Here is a 24,284-nt window from a genome sequence, read left to right as displayed (position 1 = left end):
TTTTAAAAGTACTTATGTAGGAAGATTCTACCCTTCATTTTCAAACCATCTTTGGATTTTTTCTTTGGGATGGCCTTTATAAGTTACTAACAAACACAACAGATCAGCTTCATTCCTTGATAGTCACAATTCCTTTTTAAAAAAATGCCAAACAGTGACACTCAGCCTGATCATCAACTTCACTTATCAGAAATACCTCCTACACCGATAGGTCTTAAAGTCCTCAAAAAAACGCAGTCTTCTTTCTTGACTTTCTGGTGGCCTATGAAACTGTTAGCGATTCATTTTTTCTTGAAAGTCCCTTCACCAGAGGCTGCTCATCCACTTCCCTCACTGGGTGGGGTGGGCTCCTCCTGCTCTCTGATGGGTGATATTTCTCAGGCTGGTCCTGAGCATTTCCCCATTTCCCATCAGTATTAACTATATAATTAGGGAAAAGGCTCTTACTTCTGTTTTTTAAGCCTAAACCTCTCAGGAAGCTACATTTGCTTATCAAAAGCTAGGTCCTAAGTATGATATGAATATCGCTTTAAACGCTACATTTGGTTGAAGGTTCTCTACAGTTTGACATTAAGACTTGGTGATATCCTTGCTCTTAGTCTGACAATGCTAACCAGCCATTTGCGTTCTCCTTTTCCACCCATGCCATCCACTTAGTCAGTCAGTATCATCAGCTGCCTATTCAGAATGTCTCATTTCTTTTCTCCTTTCCCACAACACTGCCCAGACCCTCATCACTGCCCAGCTCACATTATTTTAAAAGTTCACTAACTGACCTCGGCCTCCATCCTAGTCTTCTTCCAAATCTCTCCTGCTCAAAATTTGTCAGCGATTCCCAAGTACAAAACGGAGTTTAAATTTCTCAGATACAATCAGAACCCACTAAAGCCTCTAACTTCATTTCTCAATTCTCCCTTCCATAAGAGGAAAGAGGAAAGATACCGGTGACCAAGAACCTACAGGAATCAAACAGATTCTCAGCTAAATGCTTTATATACAGTTAATCTTCACAACTCAGTGAATAAAAATGATTATCCCTATATGATGATGACTGAAATATGAACAGAATCTAGAAATAGTTGAGAGAAAAAATATAAAGCTTAAAACCAGCTTAATAGTTTTTATTTAAATAACAGCAATGCCATTTAAAAGTAGCATTTTTAACTGCTTATATTACTTTAATAATGGTAATAAAACATATTGCAAACATTCAATAAAATCATCCTTATTGACCATAAGTATCTGAGGGCAAAAAAGGTATTTCAAGGCCACAGTTAAGAGTTCCAACTGTGATAGGTAGTATGCCCTGCTATTATTATGACACAAAAAATATCACTTAGGACTAAGGAATAGCATTTTTAACTGTCAGCTCTAAAAGAAACAGAATGAACAATGGCCCTGAATTTCTCTAAGCCTGCATATTCTCAACTGTAAAATGGGAGAATAATGGTAGCTAGATCACAGGTCAGGCTTACACCGGGATCAACACACATAAAACAGTGATGTCTGGCATGTGGAAGAGGCCCAATAAGTCACAGTCATTATTTTGTTTCCAAATCAAAACTCTTAAAATTGGCAGAGTTTTAATTTCTCAATTTTTATAAAAATTAAATAGTATAGTATTATAATATACCGGTGTAATACTATAATGTTTCAGTGGCTATGTATTTAACGGGGCTTCCCAGGTGGCGCTAGTGGTAAAGAACCTGCCTGCCAATGCAGGAGATGTAAGAGACTTCGGTTTGACCCCTGGGTCAGGAAGATCCCCTGGAGGAGGGCATGGCAACTACTCTAGTATGCTTGCCTGGAGAATCCCGTGACAGAGGAGCCTGAGTTACACAGAGATATGACACATCGTGTAGTGTATCTTATGAAAGTGACACAATAATGTAGTTCTTCATGTAAATAGCACAATTTTTAACTTTCTTTTCCCTGAAACTTAGGAATATTGCAATGGCTTCACAAATCCTTCACAACTATATTCCCAATAAAGTAAGTACTCTTCAGTAACAGTATCTTGGAAAATAAGAGTAAAGGAAAAAGAGTTAAGAACAATACCAAGAGAAGTCACATTCTGGTCACTGGAAAGGCTGACGGCTGAATGAGCTGAAGGAAGCACATAGGTTTTCTGACTAGGGTAAGTTTCCGTTACTGAAATCTCTTCTTGGTCCCTTTGATCTTCTTTATTCATATAGGTCAGGAAGTGCATTAATCCAGAGTATATATTACAATAAAAAGAAAATAATGATAATGGGAAAAAAATCACATGGAAAAGACATTATTCTGATAACTTTCTTACTGCATAATAAAATAATTTAATATAGTATTTAAAGTTTAAACTCTCTCATAGTAAGAAAATTTATTATCTACTACTAAATTTATTATCAATTTCAGAAAACACAACAGATGGAGCTGCAGTGAATAGGTCCATTACCTGTATAAAACACAGAAGAAATGGTAAATTAAAAAAAAAAATCATACACAACCAATCAAACTTGTAAATAAAGTAAGTCTCCTGGTGTCATAAAATAAAAAGGAATTCAAATCTGGGCACTAAATGGACAATGCTGCTAGTATTGTCCAAGAAGGAACAGGAGCTGTGGTTCCTGCAGACACAGTGAGAGGAACTGAGAATGCTGAAGGACAGTGCTGTCCATAAAGTGGGGACAAAAAAATTCTGCCCTAGAGAAATAGCAAACCTTTTTATCTCCCTGGTAGTGGATGGGGAAAAAATAAAAGTTAACTCCAAGAAAACAGACACCCACCCCTGCCTTGCTCTACTACAGGCAGGTGTGGGATCTGAGTTTATACTATCTATGTGGTACAGAAACTCCAAGCCAAGAAAATGATGATAAAAACTTGCCCCCATTTTCTTCTACTTCAGTAACAGCAAGAAGAAAATAACAAAATCATGCCAAGGAAAAACATACACAACCTAGCAGAACTACCCCTCTAAATAAGCTCAGTATAAAAAATTACAACTCACACAAAGGCATAAGCAACCCAGAGAGTTAGTATACACATCTGACAATTGAAAATATGCACACATGAAATAAAATAATCTGAAAGGGCATAAAATATTACTAAAATGATTAAACTGATAAAATAAGGTATAGAAACAACAATAAAAGAAAAGGACAGAGTACATCCAAAGAACAGATAGATTTGAAAAAGAAATAAATCTTCTGTACTATAAGAATGTAGTCACCAAAATTAAAGTCCTACAGCAAAGACACAGCAGTAGAGAGAATTGGTAAACTAACAGAGAGAGTTCTGAGGAAATATCCTGGAGTACATCACTGAGAGAGAAAAGGTAGAACTTGAGCAGTGGTTAAGAAACAGGGGATAGTCTGAGAAGTTCCAACATACCTCTAACAAGTGCTTTAGAAAAAGGAACAGAAAGAATGGGGAGGAAGCAATACTCCAAAAGAAAGCAGATAAAACTTCCCAGTGTTAACACTGCAAATTAATGAACCATTCCTACTCCCGTACAGAATAAATAAAAAGAATTATACACCTAGATACACCATCTCAAAATGCAAAATAAACCAAAAAGAAGAAAGCTGTAAAAGAACAGCATAAAGATAAAAGATAAAAGAACAGCAATTAGACATCAAGTGGGTATTATAAACTCAGCAATTAGAAATGTCAATGGAAAATGGAATAATATCTTAAAAGACTGAGGGAAAATAAGCAGCAACCTAGAATTCTGACCTCGGCTATAAGCCATAACTCACAAATTGTAGTAAAATTACAACTATTTTCAAAGACTGGGAGAATTTGCTACTAACAGACTCTAGTTGAAATAACTAACAAAGGAAGGAAGAAGGAAACAGTCCTCAAAGAAGTGGATGCAAGGAGCAACTCTGGGCAATAACAGCACAAAAGAGAAAATGCCAGACTGCACCTTGGGGAATAATGACAAGTATTATTTGATGAAACTTGTGTTTTTGTCTAATATATTTATTTTTTACATATGTACATCATTCAGTTTACAATTTCTTTGAAAAAAAGAAGCAACTGAGGGGAAATAAACTGGCAAAGATGTTGATAAATTCAAATTAGTACAGACATATAAAAATAAAAGACAAAGGAGACTAAGTGGGCAGGTTAAAAACAAGGTACAGATCTAAAATATTAGAAAACAAAATCAGAGAAGATGTGAAGAGGCACGTGTGTGTGTGCAGAGTCGCGTGCAAATCTTTGCAAACCCAGGGACTGCAGCATGCCAGGCTCCTCTGTCCAAGAAATTTTCCAGGCAGCAATACTAGAGTGGGTTGGCATTTCCTCCTCTAGGGGATCTTCCTGACCAAGGATTGAACCTGCATCTCCAGTGTCCCCTGTATTAGCAGGCGGATTCTTTACTACCGAGCCACCTGGGAATACCAGGGCTAAAAGCTCTAACATAAGACTTTATGCTGCTTGTGAGGTAAATATATTCATCTCAACACTCAATTCTGAATGTTGAAAATTTAAGAATATGCCCTAAGGTAATAAAAACAGAATGTATAATTTCTGAACAAATAGAGGAGGAAAGAGTGGATACGGAAAACTGAATCAAATTGAAGGAAAGAAAAAAGGACAAAAAGTAAACAAAAGATAGAGTAAATAGGAAGCACAAAATAAGATAATAGAAGTAAGCACAAATGTATCGATAACCACAATAAATAGCTGCTTATATCTTATGATTGAAACACAACTATGTAATTATTTAGAAGAATGAAATCTAGCCATATTTGCTGAACACATCTATAACACAGTCACTCATCTTGAAAGTAAAAGAATGTCTAATGACAGGAAATAAAGGGAACAGAGGAACATGTAAATGACACCACAGAGACTCAATTAACAAAACGAAGACCGTGAAAAATACTTCAGGACAAACAACCAAGTTTCTTCAACAAATAAACTAGAAGGGGAAAAAGAGAAAAAATAGGAAATTAGAATTATAAGCCATCAACCAAATGCCATGTATGGACCTTGTCTGGACTCCACTAGACCAAATAAACTATCTTTTAAAATGAGCCAACTGGCAATACTTGAACACTTATTAGGTAGATGACAATATCAAGACTTTTTTAAAAAAAGAGGTGAGAATGTTGTTATTATTTTTAAAATAGACCTTGTCTTTTAGAGAATGTTAAAATATTTATGGATAAAATAATGTGTTGTCTGGAATTTGCTTTAAAATAATTCAGGAAAGGGTAGAAAGAGTGGGTGGGATATATAAAACAGGATTGGCCATGAGTTGATACTTGTAAAAGGTGATTGTTGCGTACATGAAGGTTAATTACACTATTCTGTCTTCTACTGAAATATGCCTTAAATTTACCATTAAAATTTGTAATAAAAAGTACCAAAAAAGACATACCAGGCAAAAGAAAACAGAAATGGACCTATTAAACAGAATTGACTTTGAGTCTAAAGAACATTATTGAGAATAAAGACAGTCATTACTTAATGATATTTCACTCAGTCATGTCCGACTCCTTGCGACTCCATGGACTGTAGCACACCAGGCTTCCCTGTCCATCACCAACTCCTGGAACTTACTCAAACTCATGTCCATCGAGTCAGTGATGCCATCCAACCATCTCATCCTCTGTCATCCTGTTCTCCTCCTGACCTCAATCTTTCCCAACATCAGGGTCTTTTCAAATGAGTCAGTTCTTCACATCAGGTGGCCAAAGTATTGGACTTTCAGCTTCAACATCAGTCCTTCCAATGAATATTCAGGACCCATTTCCTTTAGGATGGACTGGTTGGATATCCTTGCAGTCCAAAGGACTCTCAAGAGTCTTCTCCAGCACCATAGTTCAAAAGCATCAATTTTTCAGTGGTCAGCTTTCTTTATAGTCCAACGCTCACATCCATACATGAATACTGGAAAAACCAGAGCTTTGACTAGACGGACCTTTGTTGGCAAAGTAATATCTCAGCTTTTTAATATGCTGTCTAGGGTGGTTATAACTTTTCTTCCAAGGAGCAAGTGTCTTTTAATTTCATGGCTGCAGTCACCATCTGCAGTGATTTTGGAGCCCCCCAAAATAAAGTCTCTCACTGTTTCCATTGTTTCCCCATCAATTTGCCATGAAGTGATGGGGCCAGATGCCACAATACCAGTTTTCTGAATGTTGAGTTTTAAGCCAACTTTTTGGAATGGGTGAATTTAACTCAGATGACCATTATATCTGCTACTGTGGGCAAGAATCCCTCAGAAGAAATGGAGTAGCCATCATAGTCAACAAAGAGTCTGAAATGCAGTACTTGGATGCAATCTCAAAAACAACAGAATGATCTCTGTTCATTTCCAAGGCAAACCATTCAATATCACAGTAATCCAAGTCTATGCCCCGACCAGTAATGCTGAAGAAGCTGAACAGTTCCATGAAGACCTACAAGACCTTCTAGAACTAACACCCCAAAAAGGTGTTCTTTCATTATAGGGAACTGGAATGCAAAAGTAGGAAGTCAAAAGATACCTGGAGTATCAGGCAAATCTGGCCTTGGAGTACAAAATGAAGCAGGGCAAAGGCTAACAGAGTTTTGCCAAGAGAACACACTGGTCATAGCAAACACACTCTTCCAACAACACAAGGGAAGACTCTACACATGGACATCACCAGATGGTCAATACCAAACTCAGATTGATAATATTCTTTGCAGCCAAAGATGGAGAAGCTCTATACAGTCAGCAAAAACAAAACCGGGAGCTGACTGTGGCTCAGATCATGAACTCCTTATTACCAAATTCAGACTTAAATTGAACAAAGTAGGGAAAACCACTAGACCATTCAGGTATGATCTAAATCAAATCCCTTACGATTATACAATGAAAGTGACAAATAGACTCAAGGGATTAGATCTGATAGAGTACCTGAAGAACTATGGACGGAGGTTCGTGACACTGTACAGGAGGCAGGGATCAAGAAGACCATCCCCAAGAAAAAGAAATACAAAAAAGGCAAAATGATTATCTGAGGAGGCCTTACAAATTGCTGAGAAAAGAAGAGAAGCTAAAGGCAAAGGAGAAAAGGAAAGATATATCCATTTGAATGCAGAGTTCCAAAGAATAGCAAGGAAAGATAAGAAAGCCTTCCTCAGTGATCAAAGCAAAGAAATAGAGGAAAACAATAAAATGGGAAAGACTAGAAATCTCAAGAAAATTAGAGATACCAAGGGAATATTTCGTGCAAAGATGGGCTCAATAAAGGACAGAAATGGTATGGACCTAACAAAAGCAGAAGATATTAAGAAGAGGTGGCAAGAATACACAGAAGAACTGTACAAAAAAGATCTTCATGACCCAGATAACCATGATGGTGTGATCACTCACCTGGAGCCAGACATCCTGGAATGTGAAGTCAAGTGGGCCTTAGGAATCACTATGAACAAAGCTAGTGGAGGTGATGGAATTCCAGTTGAGCTATTTCAAATCCTAAAAGATGATGCTGTGAAAGTGCTGCACTCAATATGCCAGCAAATTTGGAAAACTCAGCAGTGCCCACAGGACTGGAAAAGGTCAGTTTTCATTCCAATCCCAAAGAAAGGCAATGCCAAAGAATGCTCAAACTACCACACAATTGCACTCATCTCATGTGCTAGCAAAGTAATGCTCAAACTTCTCCAAGCCAGGCTTCAAAAGTATGTGAACTGTGAACTTCCAGATGTTCAAGCTGGATTTAGAAAAGGCAGAGGAACCAGATATCAAATTGCCAACATCTGTTGGATCATTAGAAAAGCAAGAGAGTTCCAGAAAAACATCTACTTCTGCTTTACTGACTATGCCAAAGCCTTTGACTGTGTGGATCACAACACAGTGTAGAAAATTCTGAAAGAGATGGGAATTCCAGACCACCTGACCTGCTTCCTGAGAAATCTGTATGCAGGTCAAGAAGCAACAGTTAGAACTGGACATGAAACAACAGACTGGTTCCAAATTGGGAAAGGAGTACATCAAGGCTGTATACTTAATGATAAAACAGATAAAATTCAACAAAAGTAATCATCATTAACTATATTCATTTTATAACATAGCCTAAACTACATAAGATATACCCATAGCCTGAACCACATAATATATACCCAATTGACTGCAGAGTTCCAAAGAATAGCAAGGAAAGATAAGAAAGCCTTTTTAAGTGAACAGTGCAAAGAAATAATAGAAAACAACTGAATGGGAAAAACTAGAGATCTCTTCAAGAAAACTGGAGATACCAAGGGAACATTTCATGCAAGGATGGTCATGATAAAGTATAGAAATTGTAAGGACCTAACAGTAACAGAAGAGATTAAGAAGAGGTGCAAAGAATACACAGAAGAACTGTACAAAAAAGGCCTTAATGACCTGAATTACCATAATGCCTGTGGTCACTCACCTAGAGCCGGACATCCTGGAGTGTGAAGTTAAATGGACCTTAGGAAGCATTAGTACAAACAAAACTAGTGGAGGTAATGGAATTCCAGCTGAGCTATTTCAAATCCTAAAAGCTGATACTGTTAAAGCAATGTACTCAATATGTCAACAAATTTGGAAAAGCCAGCAGTGGCCACAGGACTGAAAAAGCTTATTATTCCAATCCCAAAGAAAGGCAATCCCAAAGAATGTCCCAACTACCAAACAGTTGTACTCATCTCACATGCTAGGAAGCTAATTCTCAAAATCCTTCAAGCCAGGCTTCAACAGGACATGAACTGAGAACTTCCAGATGTATAAGCTGGATTTAGAAAATGCAGAGGAACCAGAGATTGAACTGTCAACGTTCACTGGATCATAGAAAAAGCAAGGGAATTCCAGGAAAATATCTATTTCTGCTTCATTGACTACACTAAAGTCTTTGACTGTGTGAATCACAACAAACTGTGGAAAACTCTTAAAGAGATGGGAATACCAGACCACCTTACCTGTCTCCTGAGAAACCTGTATGTAGGTCAAGAAGCAACAGTTAGAACTATACATGGAACAATAGACTGGTTCCAAATTGGGAAAGGAGTATATCAAGGCTGTATATTGTCACCCTGCTTATTTAACTTATATGTAGAATGCATCATGCGAAATGGCAGGCTGGATGAAGCACAAGCTGGAATCAATATTGCTGGGAAAAATATCAATAACCTCAGATATGCAGATGACACCACCCTTATGGCAGAAAGCAAGTAAGAACTAAAGAGCCTCTTGATGAAAGTAAAAGAGGAGAGTGAAAAAGTTGGCTTAAAACTCAATATTCAGAAAACTAAGATCATGGCAACTGGTCCCATCACTTCATGGCAAATAGATGGAGAAAAAATGGAAACAGTGACAGACTATTTTTGGGAGATGGTGACTGAAGTCTTGAAACTAAAAGATGTTTGTTCCTTGGAAGAAAAGCTATGAGAAAGCTGCTGCTAAGTCGCTTCAGTCATGGCCGACTCTGTGCGACCCCATAGACGGCAGCCCACCAGGCTCCGCGTCCCTGGGATTCTCCAGGCAAGAACACTGGAGTGGGTTGCCATTTCCTTCTCCAAAGCATTAAAGTGAAAATGAAAGTGAAGTCGCTCAGTCGTGTCTGACTCTTCGCGACCCCATGGACTGCAGCCTACCAGGCTCCTCCGTCCGTGGGATTTTCCAGGCAAGAGTACTGGAGTGGGGTGATGAGAAAGCTAGACAGCATATTAAACAGCAGAGACATCACTTTGCTGACAAAGGTCTGTATAGTCAAAGCAATTGCTTTTCTAGCAGTCATGGATGAATATGAGGGTTGGACCATATAAGAAGGCTGAGTGCCAAAGAATTGACTCTTTTGACCATGGTGCTGGAGAAGACTCTTTTGAGAGTCCCTTGGAAAGCAAGGAGATCAAACCAGTCAATCCTACATGAAATCAACCCTGAATATTCATTGAAAGGTTGAATGCTGAAGCTGAAGCTCCAAAACCTTGGCCAACTGATGCGAAGAGCTGACTTGTCAGAAAAGACCCTGATACTAGGAAAGATTGAAGGCAGGAGGCAATGAGGATGACAGAGGATGAGATGGTTAGACAGCATCATCAACTCAATGGACATGAGTCTGAGCTAACTCTGGGTGGAGAAGGACAGGGGTGCCTGGCATGCTGCAGTCCATGGGGCGGCAGAGTCGGACATGACCTGGTGACTGAATAACAACAACAAAACAAGTACATAAAGAAATATTTAACAGAATTACAAAGAGAAATAAACAATTCCAAATCATTGTAGGTAATTTTTAATGCGCCCTTCTGAACAGTATAATTTAGAAGTTTGACTATGATATATGTGTATGTGACTACACACACACACACATCTCCTACATAAACAGAAAATGCTCATTCTTTACAAATAAACAGAATATTTACAAAAACTGACTATATATCCTAAGCCTCCAGGGAAATTGTAATAAATATCTAAGAGTGATATTCATTGGAAGGACTGATGCTGAAGCTTCAATACTTTGGCCACCTGATGCAAACAACTGACTCACTGGAAAAGACCCTGACAGTGGAAAAGATTGAAGGCAGGAAGAGAAGGGGATGACAGAGGATGAGACGGTTGGATGGCACCACCGACTTGATGGACATGTGTGTGAGCAAGCTCCAGGAGTTGGTGATGTACAGGGAAGCCTGGTGTGCTGCAGTCCATGGGGTTGCAAAGAATTGGACACGACTGAGCAACTAAACTGAAGTAAACTGAAGAATAATATTATCATACACTCATCTAATCACAATACAATGAAAATGGAAATAAATTACAAAAATAAAGCCCAAGGCACATAATATTTGGAAGCTAAAAAGTCTTTTTACGAACTGAGGAAGAAATCTTAATATAAATTGAATACCACCAAATGATATAACAGCAGCACCCTTATGTGGGTCCTTGAAGAAACATGTCCAGCCTCAAATGTATTCATTAGAAAAAAACAAAGTATGAAGTTAGGAAAAATCCCACAAAGTATGCCTCCAAGAGCAGAAGAAATATTAAAGCTAAGAGTAGAAATTTGTGAAAAAGAACATTAAGAAACAATAGAGAGAATCAATAATCCAAACCCTGTTTTCTGGCAAAATGCATTAAACTGCTTACTAGACTAAATGAAAGAGAGAATATAGATATTAACAACCATAGATATGGTAGACATTTTAAAAAATACCCAAATTCTCATTCTTAAAATAAGAAATGCAAAAGCTTAATAACTTCACCATTGCCAGGTCATTGAACCTGAACTTCAGGTTCTGGCTCCTCTGATGACCACAGACAGACCACCATCTCAGCACAAGATCTGTGTAATTCTCAGCGCTTTTGCGGCCAGTGGTGTGGAGTCACAGAACTAAGGTCCAGCCCACACTGCCTCATTCTGGTGCAAAGGCCAGAGGAGGTTATAGCATCAGCTTCTCAGGAAATGGCCTGAGGTGGGAGCCAATTATGTTTTCACAAAACTAATCCTCACCTAAAATAAGGGTACCGATGGCTTCAGCTCACATAAGAAGACTATTTCTGGCACACCCAAAAGGCAATACTTATCCTTCCAAAGAAAGGCGTCAGTCCCACCCCAGACCCCTCACAAACCTTCTTCAGAAATGCTAATGGTTTTTGAAGGGAATGTTTTTTCCGATTCAGGGCCAGAAGACAGTTCAATGGGACCCACAGGTTCAACCTATAGAAAAACATATACCATAAAATAACGGTTACAAGTTTAATAGTTTGATTATTTCAAAATACCATAAATAATTTTACATAGGTTTTTTCATATTTGCATTGAAAGAATGCAAATATGAAAGGTGAAAGAATACGGTTGAATCCAATATGAGTTAAATGGTGAGGTTTTTTAAAAAGGAGTAAATTTTTACTTACTTTGTATCTTAACCAATTTAACCTTTTAAGAAGCTCAGGAAAACTACATCACAAATTTTAGAATGGGGAGGAATGTTAACTGCCATCAAGACAAAACTTTCTCTTTTATTTACACAGTTCACCTTTATTTTATTTTTTAATTGAAGTATAATTGACTTACAGTGTTATATTAGCTTCAGATGTATACTACAGTAATTCAATATTTTTATACACTACTCACCATATAAAGCTACACAACATTATTCACTGTTCTCCCTGTGCTGTACATTATATCACTGACTTATTTTTATAGTTGGTAATTTGTACCTCTTAATCTCCTTCACTTATTTCACCCATCTCCCACCCACCTCTCTTCTGGCAACCACTGGTTTGTTCGCTGTGTCAATGAGTCTGTTTCTCTTTTGTGTTTCAGATAGTCTTTTCAGCAAAAAGTGTTGGGAAAACTAGACAGCTACATTTAAAAGAAGGAAACGAGACCATTTTCTTACACCATACACAAAATACACTCAAAACTGTCTGTTGCTAACACATGAAAAGATGCTCAACATCACTCATTATCAGAGAAATGCAAATCAAAACCACAGTGAGGTACCATTACACGCCAGTCAGGATGGCTGCTATCCAAAAGTCTACAAGCAATAAATGCTGGAGAGGATGTGGAGAAAAGGGAACCCTCTTACACTGTTGGTGGGAATGCAAACTAGTACAGCCGCTATGGAGAACAGTGTGGAGATTTCTTAAAAAACTGGAAATGGAACTGCCATATGACCCAGCAATCCCACTTCTGGGCATACACACTGAGGAAACCAGATCTGAAAGAGACACGTGCACCCCAATGTTCATCGCAGCACTGTTTATAATAGCCAGGACATGGAAGCAACCTAGATGCCCATCAGCAGATGAATGGATAAGGAAGCTGTGGTACATATACACCATGGAATATTACTCAGCCATTAAAAAGAATTCATTTGAATCAGTTCTAATGAGATGGATGAAACTGGAGCCCATTATACAGAGTGAAGTAAGCCAGAAAGATAAAGAACATTACAGCATACTAACACATATATATGGAATTTAGAAAGATGGTAACGATAACCCTATACGCAAAATAGAAAAAGAGACACAGATGTACAGAACAGACTTTTGGACTCTGTGGGAGAAGGCGAGGGGGTGATGTTTCGAGAGAACAGCATGTATATTATCTATAGTAAAACAGATCACCAGCCCAGGTGGGATGCATGAGACAAGTGCTCGGGCCTGGTGCACTGGGAAGACCCAGAGGAATCGGGTGGAGAGGGAGGTGGGAGGGGGGATCGGGATGGGGAATACATGTAACTCCATGGCTGATTCAGGTCAATGTATGACAAAACCCACTGCAATACTGTGAAGTAATTAGCCTCCAACTAATAAAAATAAATGAAAAAAAAAAAAAAACCTGTCTGTTGCTGTTTTTCAGTTACTAAGTTGTGTCTGACTCTTTGCAACCCCATGGATGGCAGCACACCAGGTTTCCCTGTTCTTCACTATCTCTCAGAATCTGCTCAAACTCATGTCCAATGAGTTGGTGACACCATCCAACCATCTGATAAAGACTTATATGTAAGACCGGAAACTGTAAAACCCCTAGAAGAAAACTTAGGCAATAGGCTCTCTGACATTGGTCTCAGCAATATATTTTTGGATCTGTCTCCACAGGCAAGTGTAACAACAGCAAAAATAAACAGAGACTACAACAAACCAGAAAGTTTTTGCACAGTCAAGGAAACCAACAACAAAACAGAAAGGCAACCTACAGACTGGGAGAAAATATTTGCAAATACTGTCTCTGAAAAGGGAGTAATATCTAAAATACTAACAGAACTCATACAGCTAATATCAAAAAAACAAACCAATTTAAAATTGGGCACAGGACATGAACAGATATTTTCCCAAAGATAGCATACAAATAGCCAGTCGACTTAGGAAAAGATGGTCAATGTCACAAATCATCTAGGAAATGCAAATCAAAACCACAATGAGCTATCATATGCCAGACAGATTGGCTATTATTAAAAAGACAGACAAGTATGTGGAGAAAAGGGAACCCTTGTGCACCGCTGGTGGGAAGTAAACTGGTGCAGCCACTATGGAAAACAGTATGGAAGTTCCTCAAAAAAGAAAAACAGGTCCACCACACAATCCACAAAGTCCAATTTGGGGGATTTATCTGAAGATATCAAAATCTTTCATTTTAAAGATGAGGAGTGAGGACCAGGGAAATGCAGAGACTTTCAAATCCAGAACATGGACTTGAACCCATATTTTTAAGGCACCTGTTTGGTGAGTCCACAGTGCCCCTCAGCTTCTTCCAGGCCTACAGGCCATTTACCTAAACTAAAATGAGCAAGTAAAAAAAAAATCTCTGTATTTATGTGTGCATCATAATAGTATGAGAACATTGTAAACTAATATGCCAAACCTTTCATTTAAATATTTCCTTAAAGTAGTCACCTCGGAAGACTATATGTTTATTGAGTTTGATCAACCAATTTTAGAATTCTTTGTTTGAAATTGCCTCCCAAGCTTGGGCGACAATTATTAATAATTATTCCATTATTATTATATGAATGTGATTTTATTTCTGTCTGAATCTAAAAATGAGAGCACAAAAACAGCCATCAAATAAACATTTATCAGATGCCTGCCATGGACCAAGCAGAAGACAAATTCTTACCTACCAGTGTGGAAAGGCTGGGGCTGAGAGGGGACCAGTATCAGAATTTGGGGGAACCTTTAAAACACACGAGTGTGACCTATGCCCTCCTCCTTGAGAAGCCATCTCCCCCTCCCGTCTCTCTCCCCGCCCCACCCTGGTCAATAGGGCTGGCATATTTTTGGTGCACACATCTATCTTCTTTTATTAGATTCTAAGCTCCTTGAGAGTAGCGACTATGCCTTATTTACTTTCCTTTTCCTTATTTCCTTTACTTCACTTTCCTACAAGCCAAGATCAAGACTAGACTGAGGTGGAAGTAACATACCTGGTTTTACATAAACTAGAAGCTTAATAAACTAAAAGAGAAGGCAACTTTGAAAGTGATTCCTTGGAACATGGACTTTCAGGGACAATTTCAACACTCAACATTAATTTGGATGTAATAAATCTAAACCTGGATTAAAAACAAAAAGGAGTGCTCGCTTCAGCAGCACACATACTAAAATTGGAACGATACAGAGAAGATTAGCATGGCCCCTGTGCAAGGATGACATGTAAATTCGTGAAGCGTTCCATAGTTTAAAAAAATAAATTAATCAATTAAAAAAAATAAAAACAAAAAGGAAAACAATCAAATAAACACCATAATGTCATTACTTATGAGTAATCCTGAAACTAATACAACATTGTAAATCAACTACACTGCAATAAAAAGTTTAAAAACCAAAACAGCAATCCTACTTCATATATTATTTTCACTGTAGTTTCACATATATTAAATCTTAGCTTTTTAATAATTGCTAAACCTTTGGATTAAAGAAATGCCATAATCCTAATAAATATATTTTCTTAAAATATCAACATTCTTGGGAGAAAATAACAGCAATCGAAGCAACAGACAAAGGATTAATCTCAAAAATATACAAGCAACTCCTGAAGCTCACTTCCAGAAAAATAAATGACCCAATCAAAAAATGGGCCAAAGAACTAAACAGACATTTCTCCAAAGAAGACATACAGATGGCTAACAAACACATGAAAAGATGCTCAACATCACTCATTATCAGAGAAATGCAAATCAAAACCACAATGAGGTACCATTACACGCCAGTCAGGATGGCTGCTATCCAAAAGTCTACAAGCAATAAATGCTGGATAGGGTGTGGAGAAAAGGGAACCCTCTTACACTGTTGGTGGGAATGCAAACTAGTACAGCCACTATGGAGAACAGTGTGGAGATTCCTTAAAAAACTGGAAATAGAACTGCCATATGACCCAGCAATCCCACTTCTGGGCATACACACCGAGGAAACCAGATCTGAAAGAGACACGTGCACCCCAATGTTCATCGTAGCACTCTTTATAATTGCTGGAACATGGGAGCAAGGAAGTTATGGTACATATACACAATGGAATATTATTCAGCCATTAAAAAGAATTCATTTGAATCAGTTCTAATGAGATGGATGAAACTGGAGCCCATTATACAGAGTGAAGTAAGCCAGAAAGATAAAGACCAATACAGTATGCTAACGCATATATATGGAATTTAGAAAGATGGTAACAATAACCCTATATGCAAAACAGAAAAAGAGACACAGATGTACAGAACAGACTTTTGGACTCTATGGGAGAAGGTGAGGGTGGGATGTTCTGAGAGAATAGCATTGAAACAAGTATACTATCAAGGGTGAAACAGATCACCAGCCCAGGTTGGATGCATGAGACAGGTGCTCAGGGCTGGTGCACTGGGAAGACCCAGAGGGATGGGATGGGGAGGGAGGTGGGAGGGGGGATCGGGATGGGGAACACATGTAAATACACGGCTGATTCATGTCAATGTATGGCAAAAACCACTACAATACTGTAAAGTAATTAGCCTCCAACTAATAAAAATAAATGAAAAAAATAAATAAAATATCAACATTCTAGTAACCTGGAATATTTGTTAGGTATGTCACTGATGGACTTCTTTTTCTGCAAATTTGCATTTTCTGCAATTTGCATTTCCCAATATAAGGCTTTAATATATTCAAAATATTTTTACTATTTGCTCATTAATCTTTATTTTATATAAATTTTATTTCCTAAAAAAAGATAGGATATTTGTATAAAATAAGAGAGTTCTATTTATCTAACTACCATTATACACCATATACATTAATCTCTAACCTAAACATTAATCTCTTTATGATGCATACTTTTTAAAGATACAGAAAACTTTTAAGGATTACTAAGCCTGTTCTATAAATTATTTGAAAGAAATTGAGAATTCAAAATGTAAGGACAACAATGTCTGTAAAGTTACAAAAATCTTGCTGAAGAAAATGATACTCAACTGAGAGCAGGATTTTTCTAAAACCACATTCTGGTTTTGTAATTCATGTATTTATTTTCCTGGTAGAAGTTGAGGGTTCAATTCTAAAAGCTTAATGCTTAAGTGGTTCTCCACGAGGAGTGATTTTGCCCCTCAGAGGACATTTGCCAATGCCTGCAGACATTAAGGCTAAAGGGAATGTTACTGACAGCTAGTGGGTCAAGACTAGGGATGCTACTAAAATCCTACAATGCATGGGATAGATGTCCACAACAGAGAATTACCTGGCCCAATGTCAGCAATGCTGGAGGCTGAGAAACCTTGGCTTTTGAAACCATTTCTCATTATTTTGAAAAATCAAGAGTCTAAAATTATATCACTCTACAAATCTAGTAAGTAGGTTAACAAACAAATAAACAAGTAAAGGCTGTCTACCTTCACACAGTGTCGGTCTGGCACTGTGTGTCTGGGGTAATTGTGCTCTATGTTTTCAGCAAGGTTCTGTATTGCTAATAGCTGTTCATCAATTCTCTGAAGCTTTGCGGTGAGATGCTCCAGCCGGCGAGCGGCAGGGCTTGGTGCAGGACGAGCGGTGGGGACTTCCTGTAGCACCTCCCACAGCAGGTAGTCTTCTGTAGCATCTGACTTTGAGCTCGGTTCCTTGAAGCGAAAATCTGGCTTCGGAGTATCTAAATATTATTAAAGGGAATATCAGAACTGACTACAATTAAGAAAGAAATTGTAATAGTTGCTGACGATTTAATTTCTTGAAGACCTCAATTTAAGTCAACATAACATTCCCTTCTTCCAAATCAGTTTAATTTAGTATACTTAAGAAACAGCCTCAGCTTCTTGACTTCTGAGATTACTCTTTGTTGTGAGATAAAAATATATAACAGTGGGAGTGGTAATATATAACCGTGGTAATATATAATATTACCATTACCACAAAGCACCATTACAATGAAATCTGAATGTTAATGTTACTTTTACATTCTGCTACACAAATACACTTCATCAAAAAGCAACCTTAAAGTCTTTGTGACTTTTTAAAACTCTACCTGAAAACCAACAACATCACACAGTAAAAGCTAGGTCCAATGTAGGCCATTACGGCCTCTACGTGGGATCTCAGGCAAACATTAAGCCTCTCAAGACCAATATGTATCAAAGTCAGTGACTCTCTGTACTTTTAAACTCAGCTGATTCTTGTCCCTAATTTGAAACACTTCTTCTGGCCTCTGGGTCTTCTCCTCCCTATCTCACTCTCCCTTCTCAGTCATCATCTTGGTCTTTTTTTCTGCAACCCACACTCCTTTCACCCTTCAGTATTTCCAGGGCACCAGTCTCAGATCACGGCTCTTCTCACTCCACCCACCCTCTCTGGGTGAGGTCTCGGGTGCACTGCTGACTCTCACATCCAAACAGCACTCTCTGTGAGCTCCAGTTCTTAATCTATCTGTGTCCTGAACATCTTATTCATCTCTTACTCTTTTTCAGTAAGTCATGTCCAACTCTGTGAGCCCATGGACTACAGCATGCCACGCTCCTCTGTCCTCCACTATATCCCAGAGTTTGCTCAAATCCATGTCCGTTGAGTTAGTGAGGCTCATCTCATCCTCTGTCATCCCCTTCTCCTCCTTCCTCAGTCTCTCCCAGCATCAAGGTCTTTTGCAATGTGTCGGCTCTTCACATCCGGTGGCCAAAGTATTGAAGCTTCAGCATCAGTCCTTCCAATGAATATTCAGGGTTGATTTCCTTTAGGATGGACTAGTGTGATCTCCTTGCAGTCCAAGGGACTCTCAAGAGTCTTCTCCAGCACCACAGTTCAAAAGCATCAATTCTTCAGCACTCAGCCTTCGTTATGGTTCAACTCTCACATCCACACATGACTATTGGAAAAACCATAGCTCTGACTATCTGGACCTTTGTTGGCAAAGTGAAGTCTTATTTGGCAAAGTGATGTCATCTTATTCAGGCTGTCCCAAAGGGAGATCAAACCAAACTCACAGCTTTTGCCCTTCTACCCTCTTTCCTCCTGATTGCCCAGCTCAGGGAACAGCACTATCATTCACCCAGTTTCCCAAGCCAGCTGCCTGAAATGCATTCAAGGTTCTTCTCTTTCCTTCAGTTCCAACATGACACCAAATACTGATGATCCCCCTGCCAATCATCTCCTCATTCCTACCACCACAGCTTAACTGAAGCTTTCACAACCCAAGGACACCAAACACTATGAAAGAAAGTGAAAGTGAAGTCGCTAAATCGTGTCCGACTCTTTGCAACCCCATGGACTGTAGCCTACCAGGTTCACCATCCGTGGGATCTTCCAGGCAAGAATACTGGAGTGGGTTGCCATTTCCTTCTCCAGGAGATATTCCCAACCCAGGGATTGAACCCAGGTCTCCCGCATTGTAGGCAGACGCTTTACCGTCTGAGCCACCAGGGAAGTCCCAATTTCTAAATACTTCACTCCTCTCTAGCCCAAATTCTACAAAGGCCCCAGAGAGATCTTTTAAAACATAAATCTGATATTGTTCCTTTTCCATCTGAAATCCTTGAGCAGTTCTCTAACGCCTTCGCCTTTAAAGTTCAAATGCTTCGGAATGAGAGACAATGGCATTGTCTTTCCTAGGCCTTCCTATCCAGCTCTTCTCTTGCTATTTCTTTAAAACAGAAAAACACTAAGCACTGTGAACTTTAATTTTCTCAGACTTAGCATCTTGAGTCGTCATAAGATCTGTTCTGTGTGATGTATTCTATGCAGCTTTCTCTTGCTCAATCCTACTGTTAAGATTCCATTTAGGTGTCTCTCCCCTACATAGCCTCAGTCCTCCCCAGAGATGGATTAGATGCTGTATTCCCCAACAATCTCATCCTTATCACCATGACGACACGTACCACGCCGTCATGTACTACAGTCATCTCTTGACTCCTCTGCTTTCCTTTCCCCCAGACGTGAGCCCACAGGCAGAGAGCCTGGTGTCACTCTCTTCTTTGGTCCCTACGCGTTGTCCCTAACTTGGTGCTCAGTGAATGAAGAGATGGTCAGATGAGGCTTATGATGCCTGTCCTACTTGACTCCACAGAGATTTTGTGAGGATCAAATTATTCAACAAAAAAACCTAAAAAGTGTGAATGACTAAACAAAAGTAAGTAATGATTATTTTCAGTCCCAGGGTAGGACCTTCACCTGTGTCCTGCCATATGTCTGATGGCAGAGGTGAGCTGACACGAGGCTCCTTCACTTCTGTACTGCCCGCTCTCCAGCCGCGTCCACCCAGACAGGATGGAGACACTGTCGCAGGTTTAAAGCATAAATCCACAGCGGAACAGGCAGATTCTACCAAGAATATGAAAGGCATACAAAGACTGATTCTAAACTTATAAATAAGGTATTGAAAAGATTAATAGAACATTTCTAAATGTGAATATAAACATCTAAAACTACAGTGAATTTGGAGGAGGAGAGCTAAGAGACAAGAGTAGGGATATTAATGCTACATTAAAGAAGTTTTCAAAAATGTTTTAAATTTATTTTAAAAGTAGGAAAAATTATTACCTTTACTCTTGAGATTGTCAAGAGTCAGGGGAATAGCATTAGTAACTGAAGCTGCCATGTAATGTAATTCTGCAGAAGACGGGACTTCTAGACAATCACTGTGTTGCTTGGTATTATCTGAAGGCTCTTCCTTGACAGGTAATTCCTGTAGATCATCAGCTTCAATGTCAATCACATTTATGTAAGTGTGTCCAACCTGAGCCAAAACATAAAATCAAAGAGGGTTACATTCCTTTTATTTACATGGCTATTCCATCCTACCCTTACCAAAAAAGAAGGTTTAATTCTCAAGAGCTTACATGAGCCTAACTTAGGGAAAACCGCACGAATCATGCATTATAGTCTTAGTTTACAATATCTGGAGGCATAACATTTAAATCTTAAACTAAATTTTGACCTTTCCAACAAATCTACGTAGGTGAGACTTTTTGGCCTCAGTTCATCTATACAACTGAATAATGCAGATGACCATGATAAATTTTAGCACAAAGCTATTATTAAAACTTTCAAATTTAGTACCGTATCAGATGCTGAAGGTGACAGAGGTTTCTCTGATATTTCAGTGGGAAGTCTGAGATTTAGACATATATCTGGAGCCAAAAGTTGAGGAACATTCAAAGATTCATGTTCTAAAAATCAAGATAGTAAAAAAAATTCCTGTAAATAGTTCTACATCATTAACTTTGTAAGAACAAGTTAGCAACAAACAACATTAAAAGTATTTGTTGAAAATCTAAGTTTCTTTGTATGAATAAATTAAAGAAAATTCTATTCTACTCTAATGGCAAGATTGTATTTAATCTAGAGTAATTCATAATTGAATACAGACTGACTACAGTTTTTCTCATATGAATGATTCATAACAATAATGAAATATCTAAGTCATACCAAGAAAATGCTGTAATTTCCTTTTTCCATGTCAGATATATTAAGTCATTTTTGTTTAACATTTCAATAAAACCAGATTTTAGGAAATTAATCATAGCAAATTTTTTTACTTTCAACATTGCTTCTTCTTGTTTGTTCATTTGGTTAAACAGCTTTATTGAGACATAATTCACCTCCTTTAAAAATGTATAACATATATATGAGTGTATATATATGTATGTATGTATAAAAATGTATAACTCAAATGTATAACTCAGTGGTTCTTAGTATATGTAGAGACTGTAGCTAAATCATACCACTTAAAAAGTTTAATATCTTAATTTTATAGAAGTCATTAGCTTCTTATTCAAAACAATAAAAAAGCCTATCACAACAGGTCAGCAGTCTAACTGTGTTTTTTGTCCTATAACTCTAATCTTATTTCCTAGCACCATATTTTTAATAGAACATTACTTTCAAATTTCACAAGCAAAATCTAACTCACTGCAGTACTGAGTACCGAAAACTTGGTGCCAAGGCTTGAATTTAAACCACATGACAAGCATAAAACTAGAAAAATGAAAAATCATTTTCTCTCTATTAAATCAATTTTTGGTTTAACTGCTTTTTTATGGGGGGTGGTAACTCCTGTTTTAGCCATCATACAGACATAACCTTTAATTAGTCATGCTGTTCTCAGGAAAAAAAAAAAAAAGAAATCACACCTGATATGGAAGAAATGACTTGTTTATTTTTATGACATTCAGAAACAACTTCTTGAGAAGCAGCTTCTTGATATCAATGAGGAGATTTGTGACAAAAAGAGAAAACAGAAAAGGGACTTTACAACCACAGAAAAATTCAATATACAAGCATAAATTTTTTATATATTGTGCATAAAAAGTGGCAGAAAACTAGACTGACAGCTTAAGAATTTAATTTCTTAATTAATAAAATAATTTTAATTTTATTACTATTTATATTCTGGGCCTGATCACCTGGATGAATAACAAACTTCCAGCAAATAGCTGCTGACTTTAGAAGACAACAGAGCAGCAAAGTACCTCTAGGCTTTCTCAAAGATACATTTAAGAATGCTCCTCCAATGCACACTGAACCTTTGTATCAAAAAACATCTTATTAAAAAACAATCTTATACATGCTCAACCTCATTCAGAAAGAAATAAAAATTAAAATAACAGATGTTTTTTATTTTAATCAACTGGATTGGTAAAGGGTAAAAGAGTTATTAGCTAAGACATAGTGATGACCAAAAGAGATAAAAAAGGTTCTATGCAAGAAATTACTCATGGAAGCATCATTTGTAGGAGAAAAATACTGGAGGCCAGCTAATACATTCATTCAATACATTAATGAAGAAGCTTATCAGGCAAAATTCCAAACATGAGTTCCTCCAACATTTATTCTATTTCTGGTCACAGTTACATATATTCTTCCCACACTAAACCCAGCCTAGTCCTCCTCTTCAAACTCAACTTCAGTAGCCACAACTTCAGGCCTCTCAATCTTAGGCATGAAATTCTAGTAAAGTCAATTATGGCATAGAGAACCCAAACTAAAAATACTATTTCTACTGATTTATGATATAGTTCATGGCATTTTTAAACAAGTATCTATTATATTTTAATAAAGTTATCATAAATTCAGTTTAAAATTTGTAAAGTATATACCAGGGTTAGGAACAAGAACCTGGGATGAGAAACTAATGTCACATAATTTTAAATTCCCCTTAAACTATTGTTTTGAAAAAAAGTAGGCATATATTAAAGGTTAAAAATATATGAATTAAAAAATATATATATGAATTTTAAAAATTAAAGTAAAATAGCATTTACCTGGGTCTGTATTTGTACTTGCATCCTGACATTCTTTAGCTTTCTTTTTTACAGAGGCCATGAAATGCAATCCAGCGGAAGTATTAACTTCATCTTGGAGCTTTTCTTAAATATAACAACAAAACATTGGAAGCAAGCATTGAGAAGCCAATACATCACCAGGAGCCAAGAAATAGAGTACCTACTTCAAGGGAGGTGAGATACATGGTGTCAAGATGTTATCAAAATGGACTTTCTGAGTGAAGTGGTATCTAAGTTGACCCTCACAGACAGTTCAACGGAATCAAAATCAAAATTGTTGAAGACTCTGTATGCCCAGGCTAGAAACTTATTCTTCTGGCTGATGAAGATCCGGTAGAAGTTGTTAGGCAGGGAAATGATATGGTGAGACCAGTGTTCTAGAAAAACCACCCCAGCCAGTGTGTGAAAAATAAATTCGAGTGGATAAAATTAAAGAAAGGCTATCAGATAGATGAGGCTGCTGCAGCAGTTCAAATACACATCCAATAATGGTGAGGAATAAAAGGGAAAGGAAAAATTTCAGAATTATAAAGAAAGTAAAACATTAGGAAAAAAGAAAGAAAGAACTGGCTACTGACTGGATGAGAGGGGGAGGGGAAAGCAGAATTCAGAAGAGCGTGTGTCTTGGGGTTAAGTTGGCAGTGACACAATTGGAGACAGAACACAGGAGGAGAAACCAGTTGGTGGGGCAGGGATAACGAATTCAGACTTGAGGTCATTTCTACCCTGGACAAAAAGATCAACAGGAAGTAGAGTCAAAGTCCGAACACTATTATGGGAGTTTGGGTTTAGACATGGAATTTTCTGGGAGATCACCCAGGGAGTTTAAGTAGAATGAAAGAGTATCAATGATGGCACATGGCAGTATAATGAAAATATATATATTTGGTCTTTGTTCTTGGTTCCAGGCACGGAATTCCTTAAGCCCTTGGAAGTTCCTGAATGATAGGAGCATATTTTGTTATTCATGATGAGCCCCTTTTGATCGTATCTGCCTTTGGGCTAATGAGCTGACCCCTGCAGGCCCCTAGACAGTTTCAGGCAGGGGGCTGCTCTCCAGAGAAACCATCAGCCCTGCTCCACACCCACCTCCAGGGAAGGGAGAGCAACTGGAGTCTGATCTTTCCATA

General features: G+C 37.9%; 1 protein-coding gene and 1 non-coding gene across 15 annotated transcripts in view; one reads left to right on the top strand and one right to left on the bottom strand.

Moving 5' to 3' along the window:
- The window catches only part of CPLANE1 (ciliogenesis and planar polarity effector 1), a 107,753-nt gene that overhangs the window by 23,809 nt on the left and 59,660 nt on the right, over nt 1-24,284 (bottom strand). For 7 of the 14 annotated variants that reach the window (XM_043488609.1, XM_043488608.1, XM_043488616.1 and 4 more), the window contains exons 38-45: nt 23,134-23,238; nt 22,003-22,068; nt 20,930-21,039; nt 20,411-20,606; nt 20,042-20,191; nt 17,284-17,537; nt 11,552-11,639; nt 2,059-2,181 (exon numbers count right to left, since the gene is read on the bottom strand). In XM_043488609.1, coding sequence (XP_043344544.1) covers nt 2,059-2,181; nt 11,552-11,639; nt 17,284-17,537; nt 20,042-20,191; nt 20,411-20,606; nt 20,930-21,039; nt 22,003-22,068; nt 23,134-23,238 — 1,092 coding nt within the window. The remainder of the gene's footprint in view (nt 1-2,058; nt 2,182-11,551; nt 11,640-17,283; nt 17,538-20,041; nt 20,192-20,410; nt 20,607-20,929; nt 21,040-22,002; nt 22,069-23,133; nt 23,239-24,284) is intronic. The other 7 variants (XM_043488613.1, XM_043488615.1, XM_043488621.1 and 4 more) reach the window with 5 other exon arrangements.
- On the top strand, nt 15,007-15,113 carry LOC122454694. Its single transcript, XR_006273499.1, has one exon. It is a non-coding gene; the product is annotated as a U6 spliceosomal RNA (small nuclear RNA).

The sequence above is a fragment of the Cervus canadensis genome, chromosome 16 (genome assembly GCF_019320065.1).
Source record: "Cervus canadensis isolate Bull #8, Minnesota chromosome 16, ASM1932006v1, whole genome shotgun sequence".
Lineage (NCBI taxonomy): Eukaryota > Metazoa > Chordata > Mammalia > Artiodactyla > Cervidae > Cervus > Cervus canadensis.
Note: the sequence above shows the minus strand (reverse complement) of the source record. Positions and strands in the feature narration are given on the sequence as shown.